The sequence below is a fragment of the Cervus canadensis genome, chromosome 22, assembly GCF_019320065.1.
Source record: "Cervus canadensis isolate Bull #8, Minnesota chromosome 22, ASM1932006v1, whole genome shotgun sequence".
NCBI classification, from domain to species: Eukaryota; Metazoa; Chordata; class Mammalia; order Artiodactyla; family Cervidae; genus Cervus; species Cervus canadensis.
Window position 1 is genome coordinate 42,018,650 of NC_057407.1, and position 15,051 is coordinate 42,033,700.

Consider the following 15,051-nt stretch of genomic DNA (forward strand, 5'->3'; position numbering starts at 1 on the left):
ATCATAATCGATTAATCTATTTTTGTTCAACTACATTTCCTAGAAAACTGTGAGTCCATCAAAGACAGGGACAGAGACCACATTTTATCCCCTTTTGTGTCCCCCTTTCAGCTACCTACATGCTCAATTAATGGAAAATATTAAATTCCCTGTAGTATCCTTGCAAGTGGTCCCCTGGTCTCTCTACTTCATTCCCTTCTAAGCCAAAGGTTGGATAGTTTTACAGAGATACAACTGCCCCTTCTTTGATTCTTCATCTTCTTGAAGTACCTCTTGGTGAGGGTTTCAAAAAGCCTGAATCTGCTCCATTTTGTGCCTCTAAACTGTAATTTCTGGTACAAACTCATGCACCCCAAAGCAGAATATATACATGTGCTTATGTACAAAGTCCAGAACAATGACATCCACTCTCACCATTCACTCACCAAATCCCACAGTCACCTATTACACACCAAATGTTGTTCTAGGTACTAACAAAACAAAAATGAACATGAGAAACGAAAGTCTTGTTCTTATAGACTTTCAATTCTGGAAAAAAAATTTTAAAGAGGGAAAACATCATAGAGCTGTAAGTGCTCTCCTGAGTCTTCAAGTCAGCTGATCCATTAGTTACTCCATAGCTACTTAATATTGGGTGATCAGAAAATAACAGGCAAGGGAAGAGTTGAGTCCCTAGAAGGAGCCAGCCATGTGACAATACAGGGTTAATAGGGTTCCAGAAAGAAGGAAAAGTTACGTGCAAAGTCTCAAAGTGGGTACAAGTTTAGAGAATTCAAGGCACCTGGAGAGTGGAGAGGTGAGGTGGTCAAGATGGTCACAGCACGGCTTCATAAGCCCAGCTAGGCATTTGGATTCAATTCTTGAGCAGTGAAATTCTACTGGAGGGTTTGAAACTAGGAAGTGACATGATTAAATTAAGTTGTGTAAGCATTACTTCTGGCTGCTGTGGGGAGAACAGACTCTGAAGACAAGAGAAGAAGCAGGGAGATCAATTAGGATAGTGGCATTCACTTCAGTTCAGTCACTCAGTCATGTCCAACTCTTTGCGACCCCATGGCATGCAGCACGCCAGGCTTCCCTGTCCATCACCATCTCCTACTCAAACTCAACTCACGTCCATTGCATTGGTGATGACATCCAACCATCTCATCCTCTGTCATCCCCTCCTCCTCCTTCTTCAATCTTTCCAAGCATCAGGGTCTTTTCTAATGAGTTGGTTCTTCACATCAGGTGGGCAAAGTATTGGAGTTTCAACTTCAGGACCAGTCCTTCCAGTGAATATTCAGGACTGATTTCCTTTAGGATGGACTGGTTGGATCTCCTTGCAGTCCAATTCTCAAGAATCCAACTCTCAAGAGTCTTCTTCAACACCACAGTTCAAAAGCATCAATTCTTCAGCGCTCAGCTTTCTTTTTAGTCCAACTCTCACATCCATACATGACTACTGGAAAACCCATAGTTTTGACTAGACGAACCTTTGTTGGTAAAGTAATGTTTCTGCTTTTTAGTATGCTATCTCGGTTGGTCATAGCTTTCCTTCCAAGGAGCAAGCATCTCTTAATTTCATGGCTGCAGTCACCATCTGCAGTGATTTTGGAGCCCAAAAAATAAAGTCTCTCACTGTTTCCATTGTTCCCCATCTATCTGCCATGAAGTGATGGGACTGGATGCCATGATCTTCGTTTTCTGAATGCTGAGTTTTAAGCCAACTTTTTCAATCTCCTCTTTCACTTTTATCAAGAGGCTCTTTAGTTCTTATTCACTTTCTGCCATAAGGGTGGTATCATCTGCATATCTGAGATTATTGATATTTCTCCCAGAAATCTTGATTCCAGCTTGGGCTTTATCCAGCCCTGCATTTCACATGATGTACTCTGCATATAAGTTAAATAAGCAGGGTGACAACATACAGCCTTGATGTACTCCTTTCCTGATTTGGAGCCAGTCTGTTGTTTCATGTCCAGTTCTAACTTTTGCTTCTTGATTTCTCAGGAGGCAGGTCAGGTGGTCTGGTATTCTCATCTCTTTCAGAATTTTCCACATTTGTTGTGATCCACGCAGTCAAAGGCTTTGGCCTAGACAATAAAGCAAAAGTAAATGTTTTTCTGGAACTCTCTTGCTTTTCCAATGATCCAGCAGATGTTGGCAATTTGATCTCTGGTTCCTCTGCCTTTTCTAAATCCAGCTTGAACATCTGTAGGTTCATGGTTCACATACTATTGAAGCCTGGCTTGGAGAATTTTGAATATTACTTTGCTAGTGCATGGGATGAGTGCCATTGTGCAGTAGTTGGAGCTTTCTTTGGCATTGCCTTTCTTAGGGATTGGAATGAAAACTGACCTTTTCCAGTCCTGTGGCCACTGCTGAGTTTTCCAAATCTGCTGGCATATTGAGTGCAGCACTTTCACAGCATCATCTTTTAGGATTTGAAATAGCTCAGCTGGAATTCATCACTTCCACTATTTTTGTTCGTAGTGATGATTCCTAAGGCCCACTTGACTTTACATTCCAGGATGTCTGGCTCTAGGTGAGTAATCACACCATCACGGTTATCTTAGTCATGAAGATCTTTTTTGTATAGTTCTTCTGTGTATTCTTGCCACCTCTTCTTAATGTCTCCTGCTTCTTTTAGGTCCATACCATTTCTGTCCTTTACTGTGCTCATCTTTGCATGAAATGTTCCCTTGGTATCTCTAATTTTCTTGAAGAGATCTCTAGTCTTTCCCATTCTATTGTTTTCCTCTATTTCTTTGCGTTGATCACTGAGGAAGGCTTTCTTCTCTCTCCTTGCTATTCTTTGGAACTCTACATTCAAATGGGTATATCTTTCCTTTTCTCATTCACTTTTTGCTTCTCTTCTTTTCTCAGCTATTTGTAAAGCCTCATCAGACAACCATTTTGCCTTTTTGCATTTCTTTTTCTTGGGGATGGTCTTGATCACTGCCTCCTAAACAATGTCACGAACCTCTTCCAGAGTTCTTCAAGCACTGTTTATCAGATCTAATCCCTTGAATCTATTTGTCACTTTTTAGTGGCATTAACTGGGACTTATTCCCCCTAGGGGACATTTGCCAAAGTCTGGAGACATTTTTGGTTGTGACAACTTGTGGGGGGAGGGGGGTCTGCTGCTGACATCAAGTGGGTTAGGTCAGGGATGCAGCTCAACGTCCCACATGGTGCAGGACAGCCCCCACAACAAAAAATGATGCAGACCCAAACATCAGTAGTGTGGAGGCGGAAAAACTCTGAGATAGGGGGGTATTACCATGATCCCAGCAAGAGGTGGTGATGGCCTGGGCCAGGATAGCGTGGATAGGGATGGAGTATTGAAGGTTTTTCTCTCATATTTCCTTAGATTTCCCGAACGTTACTCAGGCAGGGAGGGCATTCTGTGCTCAGTGCCTCAGGGATAATACAGGGAAAGAGTCAATTCTTGGCTTTTGACTTTCGAAACCCTAGTTCTCAGGGAGAAGAGAAAGAATGTGGATTATGGACAAAAGATCTGAAAGAAAGCCTGATGACAAAGAGCCAGGGGACCACCCCTATTAACCCCCCTCCCCTCCCCTCCTCCACACACAGATACAGATTTCAGGAGACTGTAAGGCAAGGTGTATGTAGCTTTTATGGATCTGTAAGAAAATAATCCCCACCCTATCTTGCCTTAGACAAGCCCAGGGAGAGTGGGTGATGACAGAATACCCACATATATTTGCAGAATCTGAAACTGGAGGAGCTGGGCCACTTCCCCAGGAGGCATCCTAGGGAGGCCTTGGAGGAGAAGTAAGTGGCAACACGAGCCTGAGACAAATGTCCAGAGTCTCTCATGACCCAGCCCGGTGTGGGAGCCTCAGTATGAGGCTGGTGCCTGCATATCTCAGAGAAGGAGCTGAGGAGGGGAACGCGCAAAGTGGCTCAGGTTTGGAACAGAGAGCTATCAGTGCAGGACTGACCACTGCAGACCCAGCAGGAAGGAGGACATCTCAGTAGTTGCCAAAGTAGGTTGATGATAAACCACAACAGATGTCCCCTTGGCACCACCCCAGCCCCCCTGGACCTTGGGCCACAACGCTGGAGAAAACAAGAGGAAACCCCCAAATTGCTTAGATTTATTTCTGTCACTTCCAGCAGAATAGAGATGTGAAATTTAAGTCAAGTTACAGAAAAATAAAGAAAATCATATTTTTATTGCACCTGGATTTGGGGCTGAGACTGCTTCCTCTGAGGCTCCACAGGCTGCGGGCATCTGCGTGTCCATCTGCACCATTATCACCTGGCATCGACTGCACAATCCCAGGGGTGGCACCCAGGTCCATTCAAAGCCCCTTGAATGCTGCCTGCAGCTGAGGGCACCCCCTAAACTGTCACACACAGCCGGGCACATGTGCACACGCCACACATACTGATCAGAAAGAGCTGTCACCAAACTACCATTTAAATCAATGGTTGAGCGCTCAGTAATTGGAAATGTCAAAAGCCACATTTTCTAAGTGGCCTCAAAACACCACATTGAAATCATTTATCTGAGCTGGGTACACATTTGTTTTACCTCTTCCCTTCTTCACACTGTCCTGTTAGAAAACTATAATAATTAGGGAACTGGGTAAAAGGCAAAAAGAGAAAGAAACTGAATAACCCACAAACTGTAGCCCGACATTATCGACCTTCAGAACACAGTCTTGTAGATATTCCATGAAGGTTTACAAGATTGAATAAAGTTTGAGGAACATCTGCGGCCCCTTCTTGGCAGTTCATACTTAACACATTCAAGGTTCCCATAAGTCCTGTAGGAAACAATCCTATTTAACTCACTTCATGCTAGAACTTCCAAAACCTATTTGACCACAGAACTATTTTTTTCCACCCAATGCCTCTTTACATTCAATTTCATGGAATACACCTCAGGGAACACTACTCCAAACATAAATTGGCCTAATGATTAAACAAATTAAGAGAACAGAGCCAAAACCCCACTCCCAGGCCAGCCAAGAAATTTTATAAACACCAACAAACCATCAGGAACAAATCATTTACAAGGGAAATAGAGCCCAGAATACAGCCTGCTGTGGCCTGTATTAGGCCAAAGGTTCTGAATTGAAACTCAGCACCTTTAAGAGTCAGCCCCTACCCCCCACCCCCAACTTCCTGGCAGCTACAAGGACAGGACCCAGTTTCTGAACCAGCCTAACCTCATGTCCTCCTGACCTCTCCAATCCTTACCCTCTTCTATCCTCACCTCATCATGTTTTCCAAGGCACTGCTCTGCTCTGCCTCCCAGGCAACCACCACCACCCAGGCTTGCCCCACCCACTGGAGCAATTCAATGCAGTACCATTACTGACCACCAGTGAGATGCCAGGCACAAGGCTACAGCAATGAACCAAGCAAAAAAGCTTTTGTGTTCATGGAAATATGGTCTAGAAATGCCTACAAGCCAGAACTCTTCTCTGAACATCAGTCTCCACATCTGGAGGGAAATACAAAAGTGGGAGCATTGGACTAGCAGACATCTAAGATTTCTGGTTCTGTGTTTCCAGGTTGGTGGAACCTCTTTCAATTCTCCACTAGGCACTTTTTCAAAGATGACTTCCTGGGGTGGGAGAGAGGGATCTCACACAGCTAAGCGACCTCAAGTTGGGAGATAGGCAGGTTTTATCATAAGGATTGTGGAAGGGCTAGGAAAGGCAGGAAGTCAAAGACTAAGACCCATCCCAGACTGGCCCCCCAGTGAAGAAACCTCTGGGTTTCAAAGCAGAACTGCCCTGGCATATTTCTTGCCTCCCTGCACAGCTGGAAGTCAGAACCCCTCCAATTTAAACCTTAGTTCGGCCCTATTCACTGTGTAATCTAATACAACCTATTTGTCTAAATTTTAGGTTTTATCTATAAGATAGGAATAATAATGACTATTCCATATAATTTGGGGGATCACAAAATGAGACACCATATGCATGACTGAGACTTAGAGATAAATAAAAATTAATTACATCCCATTGCTAAACAAAGCTGTAGAGCCTGAAGCATGGCTTGTAACAGCCACTGAATGAATGTGTGAGTGAATGAATGAATGAATAATAGAGGTTTCTGGAAAGGAAAAGTAGCCCCTAACATATAAACTCTGGTGGTGAGAGCTCCAACACACACCCCAGATCCACTGACTTCCCGACTGGGAGGCACCTGATGTGCCGTGCTCCCCAATCAACTTCCCAGCACTAGTATGACAGACATCACCTTATCAAACATCACCTTGGCTTTAAACACATCAGCCTTCATCCCATCTCCATAGATAAATATCTCCCCTCCCCCCTATCAGGGACAAACAAGGAAATTCATCAAATCATGAAGCATATTCCCTTAACAAATAAAACCCCTACTTTCAATGGAACAGAAAATGTGATGTTGCTAGGGGTTGAATGCTTGGTGTTTCCCCCTAAAAGTCACACACTGAAGCCCTAACCTCCCATGTGATGGTGTTTGGAGATGGGTGGGGCCTCTGGGAGGTGATTAGGTTCACATGAGATAATGAGAGTGGTGCCCTCATAATGGGATTAGTATCCTTCTAAGAAGAGGAGGACAGAGAGCTCTCTCTCTACACACAGAGCAAAGATCGTGTGAGCACAGCAAGAAGGCTACAAGCAGGAAAGCGTGCTCTCAACAGGAGCCAAATCTGCGGGCACCTTGATCTTGGACTTCCCAGCCTCCAGAATTGTGAGAAATAAATGTCTGTTGTTTAAGCTTCCCAGCTGCCTGTGGTATTTTGTTATAGCGACCCAAGCTAAGACAAATGTCAAAGAAAATATAACTCCAGCTTGAGCTTGGCTGTGAGTTAGAAAAGTAAAACTTCTTATTAGTAACTTATTAGCCACTGCTTCAACTGATTGTACACCAGTCACATGAAATGAAATTGGAAATTGGAAATGAAAATGACCATAAGCATTTCTCTAGAGTTCATGGCCAAAAGACTGAACACAAAATTGTAATGAAGGATAATGAAGTCCAGAAGAGAAAGGCAGACATGATTCTGCCTGGAAGAGTTATTAGGAAGGCATCATGGAAGAGGGATCATTTGACCAGGCAGTGAAGGATGGTCAGGAGTTGGCCAAACCAAAAAAAGTTGGGGGGGGTGGTGCGGGAGGCAGGGAAGGAAGACATTTTAAGCAGAATAAAGGCACAAATGGGGAAATATTTGGAGATGGGAAAAGGTATGGAGGAGTCAGAGACAAGGAATTGTTCTAATGTGGTTATGACAGCACAGGCCTTTTATAGAGAAAACAACTGAAGATGAAACAGGTAAACTGGATGAGGCCTCATTAGCAAGACCCTTTATGGACTTCAACTTGTAGGCCAGAAGTTGAAGACTGGTGGGCATGGGTTGAAGCTTTCCTACTGGACAGATTCGTTCAGAAAGCAAGGTATTTCTTATAAACTGGCGTTACGTCTTAAAAATTTGGAGATTTTCATCATGGCCTTGGATTTAGCAAAGAATCCTTAGATATGACACCAAATGCATGAAAAAAGAATGAAAAAAATAGATAAAGCTTCAGAAAAATTAAAAACTTTTATGCTTCAAAGGACTCCATCAAAAAAGAGAAAAGATAACCCACAGAATGGAATACAGTATTTGCAAATCTTGTATCTCATAAGGAACTCGTATCCAAAATGTAGAAAGAACTCTTACAGCTCAATAATGGAAAAGACAACTCCATTTAAAAAATGTTTCAAAAGTTAAATTTCTAAATATTTAAAATAAAAATTAGGAGATTTTGTCTTGAAATCCAGATGCTCTGGAAACACTGAAAGAGCTAACCACTCTGGGCTTACATCCCTTCACGGCAATGACAGGAGAGCTGAGCAGGGGCTGCCTCCTCTAAATGAGCTCCCTAGTCAGCCACAGTCCCCACTGTTCCCCAACCCAGCCTGCTTTCCTCACTGAAGCCACTGAAGGTGATGATGCCTCTTAAGGTCATTGTCCAATCACTCCAAGGCATAATCTCTTTAACATTAAATTCATTCTCATGCTAAAGTTGGAAGTTTTTTAGATTTTAGATTTTTCTTTCTTTTCCTTCACTGATTTTATTGCCATATTCCAAGAAAACTCTTGAAAGTCAAGGATATATCATATATTTTGCATCTCTCACAACACTCAGGACAAGACTAAGAACAAAGTCGATGCTCAGTGTTCACTGAGTGAATGTGTAAATGAGTGAGTAAATAAATGCTTCTCTGTGATTGTCTTCACTACCTGCTCTTCTTCCCCTCAATTCTAGACTTATGCCATTAAAAAGATGGCCTAAAATGAATATGGATGTGTAATAAAAAAAAAAATCAAACACTGAAGTCAATCACTGAATTTCTATTTTCATTTTCTATTAGGATGAAATGGAAATTTGAACTCTGAATAAACGCAGAACAGACCATTACATATGACATCAAGATGAATTAGAACCCAGGGTACTGGAAAATGCTTGTGAATAAAATTAAGAAACACTATCAGTGATCTTTGAGGACACTGTGAAAGATAGGATAAGTGCCAAAAAGCTGGAGATGGGAAAATGTTCTGATTTTCAAAGGGGGAAAGAAGTTTGAGTTTGCCAGTTCCAGATTGGAGAATATGGTGTCACTCTTAGGCAGGGTTCCTGAACAGGTTCATAGAGGAGCACTTGTGAACACCTCAGACAAGAAGCAATATCCATTTGGAGCCAGCACAGGGTCACCAAGAACAAGTCATATTAAATTCATTTCATTTTCTTCTCTCTGATAAGGCTCCTAGCCCAGTGGATTGGAGAAACATAGCAGATACAATATATATGGTGCAGTGAGAGAGTGGGCAGTGAAAAGGGCTAATTCAACCCTTGAGCTATATTAATAGAAGCATTACATACACCATAAATTAGGAAGTGATGTTGTTTCCTTTCTCTGATCATATTTAAAGAGTCTCATTTAGAACTTAGTATCACTCTTGAAGAAGATTTTTGACAGTACAGTCTTCTGCAGGTCCATTTGGCAAAATCTCTTTAAAAGCATAAAGGTCTAATCCAGATTAATGGCATCTGTTGAAAAACTGATAGATCTGGCTGGGCCTACATTCTAAATGGTAACAACTGGTTGAACCCAAGTAGTGACTGTCCATTTGGACAGGACATGTGTTCTCAGGCCAACCATAATCACCACCCCCCTTCTTATACTGTGCTGGCTGAGGTGGTGGGCCAACTGCCACAAATAATCTAACTTGGCCAGCTTCACTCACTTATTCTCTCTGCCAAACACTCAAAGGCCTGGAGTTTGCAACCCAGGATGCAGAAGATCCAGAGGAGAGTTAAGATGATAAAGCAGCAGTGAACCACCTTGTATGAGCAAATGAGAATCACAGTTCAGGGTTGGTGATCAGAGTCTGCAAATATCCAATGGGCAGTCATGGGGAAAAAGCATGTCTCGTTCTATGAAGTCCCAAGGTATAGAACCAAAAGGTGGATGAGAAACATTCTTAACCCAACATTAAAAAACTCCTTACAACAGCCAGAGTGGTCTAAAAATGGAATATGTGGGCTCGGGAAGTGGTGAGTTCCCCATCACTGGGAATGTGCAAGCATATGGTGTCTCCTGTGTCACAGGTATATAATCAAAGGGATTCGAGGGTCTGATTAGGCAAGAGAAGGCATGAGTCTGAAATTTTTCACAATAGGAAAAAGAACTTTGAAAACAGTCCCCTTTGTTCCAGTCAGTAAATTCTTCATAAAGAGAAAAAAGGGACTAAGCCAAGAAAAAACTCAGTATCACTTTTAAAAATCAAAAGCTGTCTCACAAAACGTACAGAGGACAAAATCCGTCAGACTAGGTGGAGTGTTTGTGCCAAACTGGCCAAATGATACCCAAGATAATTGGCGTCAGGCATTATTTTTGATGACTGGTCAAACGCTCTTCAGAGGCCAGCAACAAAGGCAAGGGAGGAAAGTAAGAGGGTAAACAATGGACTGTGATCGGGAGGCAGGCGGTCCCCACCGCAAAACTGCCATCTGCTACTGACATCAATCCTTCAAGGGGCAGCTTCAGGCAAACAATGTATCGGGACACTGGGCCTGGAAGGAAACCAACTGCCTTCACATTTCCCACCTTGTGACCTTGGGCAAGTCATTTAACATTACAAGGCCTCAGTTTCCTCACCTCTAAAACTGAGCTCCTACAGACTGTCTGTACTTTGTGTAAGCCAAGAGGGGCGAGGTCTGGGAGTGAGCCATGGAAACTATCGAGCCCTGAACACACATCAGTAGATGATGATGATGATGAACAAATAGAATTTTTACAGAAAAGATTCCAGTTTCAGGCACAGTAGCATCCTGACCTAAATGGTGTGGATGTCAACCCTAGAGGAATAAAATGAAACTCTTTTAACCAGAATGCAAAGACATTTAGAGTTTAGAAGAGATAAGATCATTTGGACAAATTTCCTGCTGAAACGCATTACCCTGCCCTTGCTATTTAGTTGTTAAAATAAAGGCAAAAGGTAAAAAGTAAAAGAATGCTTAGTTGATACTCAGGCAGAGTTCACAGTCCCAGTGGTAGCAATCCTTCAAAAATTAGGTAAGTACGTTTCCTACCAAGCCAATGCTTATAAAAACCCCCAAACTGTCCCAAACTTGGCCTAGCCTTCTCTCTGACGGCATTTTCCATGGGAAACTTAGTTTTTAAAGAAAAAAATAAAAATCAGCCAGATTAGTCTTACAGAACATAAACTCCCTAAAAAGTGTGCAGGCTTTTGTACTGAGCAGTCAGAGAATTCAGATCCCTGACCAATAAAAGGGTGGATTTCTCAATTTTCAGCAAGGCTGAAACATTGTAAGTCACTGTTTTCCACACTGAACTGAAAACTGCAGAGGAGGCACCCAGGGAAGAGCAGAGTTTTCTGCTTTTCTGCTCATTTTTCCCCGGGGTCTACAGAGAGGTGATTGGCATGCTGGGTTTGACCAGAACTAAAAGGCACAAGACGGTTGGCGAGGCTGGAAAAAAACAAAGCTCTCCCCTGATGGCTGCTCCCCTCCCAAAGTTTCCCAAGCATCTGAAGCGAAGACAGCAGCTGTGATGCGCGACCTCCCAACGCCCCTGGGGGGGGCCGCCCGACTTCCTGGGTCACTGAGCCTTGAGCAGTAGCGGCACCTAGAAGCAGGTGTGGAACCTCAGGTCACCAGAGCATCAAATAACCAACTTGCTCAAGAGCTCTGGTGGGGGGCAGGCATCAGCACCCCCTGAAGATGTACTCTGCCCTTACTCTTTCTACAAGCGACCACAACACACCCTATGTCACAGCAAGGAGAACCATGACCAGAAAGAAATCAGACGCCAAGAGGCCCAGGCTTCCCTTAGGGTATTCTCCTAAAAGAAAGGGTGAGAATGGTGGATGGTGCTTCCATGTCTTCCTTGCCAAAGCTGAGCCTAGGACTCACAAGGGTGCGAGAAGCCCCAGTCTGGCCTGAATAAGGAATCTACCTGAATTTGTCTATGCAATTGTGTCTGGTTTCCTCTTTCCCCTTGCTAGTGAGGATTTAGGGAGCGGCTTCTGGGAGGAGTGTGCACCCCGTGAGTGGCATTAAAGCTGGAACGAGCAGCCAGAGGTCACCTCACCCTCCTGGCAGGCTTCCCCTGACACCACGGAAGCCAGGCAGCACCTACCAGCCAGCACACTGAACTGCTGGCTTTCAATGAGGGCTGATGACCCTGAACACTAGTGCATGGACGGTGATGGGGGCTGCACGCTGTGAGACAATACATTTTCTGCACTGAGCTCCCTCTTTATGCCTAAATGCCTGCATTAGTTTGGATCAATATGCTCCATAACAGTTAATCCATGGCAACCCAGGCCAGCCGAGAGTCACCGACAAAGAAGTGCAGCCCAGGGATGCTGCTTCCCACAGTATATGCATGTGAATTCCAGACCAGAGAAAGGGGCAGAGGCAAAGCAACGACAAAAAACAGAAAGGAGAAAGAGAGGGGGAAAAAAAAAGCAGATCACAAAAAAACATACATCATATCATGGGGCTTTTTGCATGGCAGGGGGAGGAGGTAGTGACTGCCTTTGGCAGTGACTGTCAAAATGGCCTGAGAGTGACATGTCACGGCCGAGATGATGGAGTATCTGAGACACTCCTGAAGCCGGGTGTAGGATCCTCCTCACACACCTGCAATGCAGTGATCGCCGCCCGCTCTACGATCCCTACTCCCAGCACCAGCGCGCTCTGCAGTCGAAACCAGTCCGGACTTCTGCAGCTGCCACTGTTCCTCCTCACAATAAGATTATTGATGCATAACAACATTTCATGATGGCAGGGAGGAAAAGGGGGAAAAAAGCCAAAGCAAGAGAAAGAAAGGGGAGGGGAGGCATGACTCCCCAGCCCGAATCTCACCTTTTATTTGGGCTTCATATTCGGCAATGATCTCTTTGTCTTTCTTGAACTTAGTTTGAGATGACATCTTCCAATGTGGCCAAAGGCACTGACAGGCTGTTGGATTTATTGCTCCTTTTCTTCCCGAGTCCTCGCTCCAACCCTAGTAATCACACGGCTCTGGTCGATTTCACAGGTGTAGGGGGCTAACCTCTTCCACTCAGCTGCAGAGCCAGCGGAAAAATCCCTCTCGTTCTCAAAGGAAATTTCTCTTTACTTGGCGAGAAAAATGTCTCAAGTAGCTTGGTCTGGTCAACTCCTCTTGCAGAAGAACCACCACCCTAGGAGCACGGTAACCTGCCCAAGATTTTCAAGATTTTTCTTCCAAAAAAAATAATAACCAAGAGCACTCACTCTCACACACACACAGACACACACATACAGACACACACTCACGCGTGCACTGGCACACTCATCCAGCCATGCACACACACAGTCGTGATGCACACTCACACACCCTCACACCCGCTCACCCTCTCACACACACTCACACACACACACACACACATCCACAAGAGGCGCGGCGCCTCCTCGGTCCTGCAGTCAGCCTCCGGCTGTTTTTCCAAGGTTCTGTTAAAGAGATGGTCAGGTTGCCAAAGGGCCGGTCATCTCGCATCCTCCCTCCCTTCGGCGCCTCTGGTCCGATATACAGTGAGGCTCAAAGCCAGGAGGGCGAGGTGGAAGTTCTCCTGCTGCAAGGCTTAAGCTCCGGTGAACCGGAGGCTGGACTGCACGCCCTGCAGGGCTGGCCGAGCGCTCCCCCACCGCTCTCGTCACAAGCTCCACCTCCCGGATTTTATAACAACTGACACATTGTAGCCTACAGGAGAGCAGAACTCACTGCAAGCAAAAAGAGGAAGAACAGCTCACAAAAGGGAAGGAGGCAGGAAAAAGAACTGGGCTGGGGAGGCCTGAGAGGCCCCTGCAGGCTCCTACCATTGGCAGTTAGGTTAGGAATTCTTCCTCCAAAAACTCCAAAAGGTCCACCTTTTCTTTGCAACGTGCAATTTAATTCAATTTCTCAAGCAACGGCTATGTGACAGTTTGTCACTCTGCTGGATTGTCTAGCGGAGGAGAGGGGCTGATCCATGTAGGCAAGCTCATTAATATTTGTGGAGCATTATAGGGCAGCAGGGACAATGCCAAGTGTCTCAGATGTGGAGTTTTGCAAAGCCATTGGGAGCAGGCTTGCTGGAAACCCAGCTACCTCAGGACGCAGGTTTAGCAGGACGCGGAGCAAATCAATAACTCATTGAGCCTCAGTTTCCTCACCAGTAAAATGGTTCTCTTTGGAGGATTTTTTCATTCTTTCTTTCAACATGTATTTCAGTTTAATATAGGTCAGGCATCGTTCTGGGTATGGGGACATGGCAACGATCAAACTAGGCAAAAAAAAAATATTCCCCACTTCTGGAGCACCACAGTCTCCACATCACCCAATTCTGGGAAGTCAGCACTAGTCATGGTAATAATCTCAGTAAAATCAGCCCCAAGCAGAACTCAGAATGCATCATGAATGGTGCCTTCTGGAATTGTGCAAGGCAAGAGGCCCTAAGAGGGGAAGATGAAAAATAAACAAAATGAGAAATTTATATATGATAGAAGATGATAAGTGCTATGAGGAAAAAATATTGCAGGGTAGGGGCCTTCAGGAATGAGGGCGCTCTTGGGGGCTCAAGTAAGAATGTGAAGCTAAGCTTAGCACGGGGCATGGTAATAAGCACTCAGTAAACCCCTCAACAAACCCACAACATAGTGCACATGAAGGAACGGGCACAGATATGGGAGGTGACTTGCCCAAAGTCACCAGCACTCACTCCTCTGCTGTATGACCCCAGATTCTGCACATACAGATATGCAAAGCTTGCTGCATTCTACTGGAGATTAAACCCGTTTCACATGCACTCAAGGCAGAATAAGATCTGTTCTGTAAAAATGAAATCAAGCACTACAGGGTTGCTGCCCCTGGAATTTCACATGTTAAGATAGTCATTAATATGTTCAGTGCAGTCACTCAGTCGTGTCCGACTCTTTGCGACCCCGTGGACTGCATGCAGCATGCCAGGCTTCCCTGTCCATCACCAACTCCCGGAGCTTGCTCAAACTCATGTCCAAGAGTCGGTGATGCCATCCAACCATCTCATCCTCTGTCGTCCCCTTCTCCTCCCGCCTTCAATCTTTCCCAGCATCACAGTCTTTTACAGTGAGTCGATTTTTCCCTTCAGGTGGTCAAAGTACTGGAGCTTCAGCTTTAGCATTAGTCCTTGCAATGAATATTCAGGGCTGATTTCCTTTAGGATTGACTGGTTTGATCTCCTGGCAGTCCAAGGGACTCTCAAGAGTCTTCTCCAACACCACAGTTCAAAAGCATCAATTATTCAGTGCTCAGCTTTCTTTATGGTCCAGCTCTTACATCCATACATGACTACTGGAAAAACCATAGTTCTGACTAGACAGACCCTTTTCAGCAAAGTAATGTCTCTGCTTTTTAATAACATGCACTGTCCCCCAAACTTGGTATTTTCACAAATTTCTCAAAATAATCTTCAATTTGCCTTTTTCTGAGTGCATAATGAATAATTTGATTTGGGTGCAGAAATGAATAGGTTATCCATGCATG

The 15,051-nt window shown here is 44.4% G+C and overlaps 1 protein-coding gene across 8 annotated transcripts in view; it reads right to left on the reverse strand.

Annotated features, from left to right (window-relative positions):
• The window catches only part of SRGAP3 (SLIT-ROBO Rho GTPase activating protein 3), a 245,427-nt gene extending 232,246 nt beyond the window's left edge, over positions 1 to 13,181 (reverse strand). For all 8 annotated transcript variants that reach the window (XR_006264405.1, XM_043442109.1, XM_043442108.1 and 5 more), the window contains exon 1: positions 12,393 to 13,181. Coding sequence is in view for 7 of the 8 variants with exons in the window: in XM_043442109.1 (XP_043298044.1) it covers positions 12,393 to 12,459 (67 nt within the window). In the remaining variant the exon portion in view is untranslated. The remainder of the gene's footprint in view (positions 1 to 12,392) is intronic.
• Between the last annotated feature and the right edge of the window lie 1,870 nt (positions 13,182 to 15,051).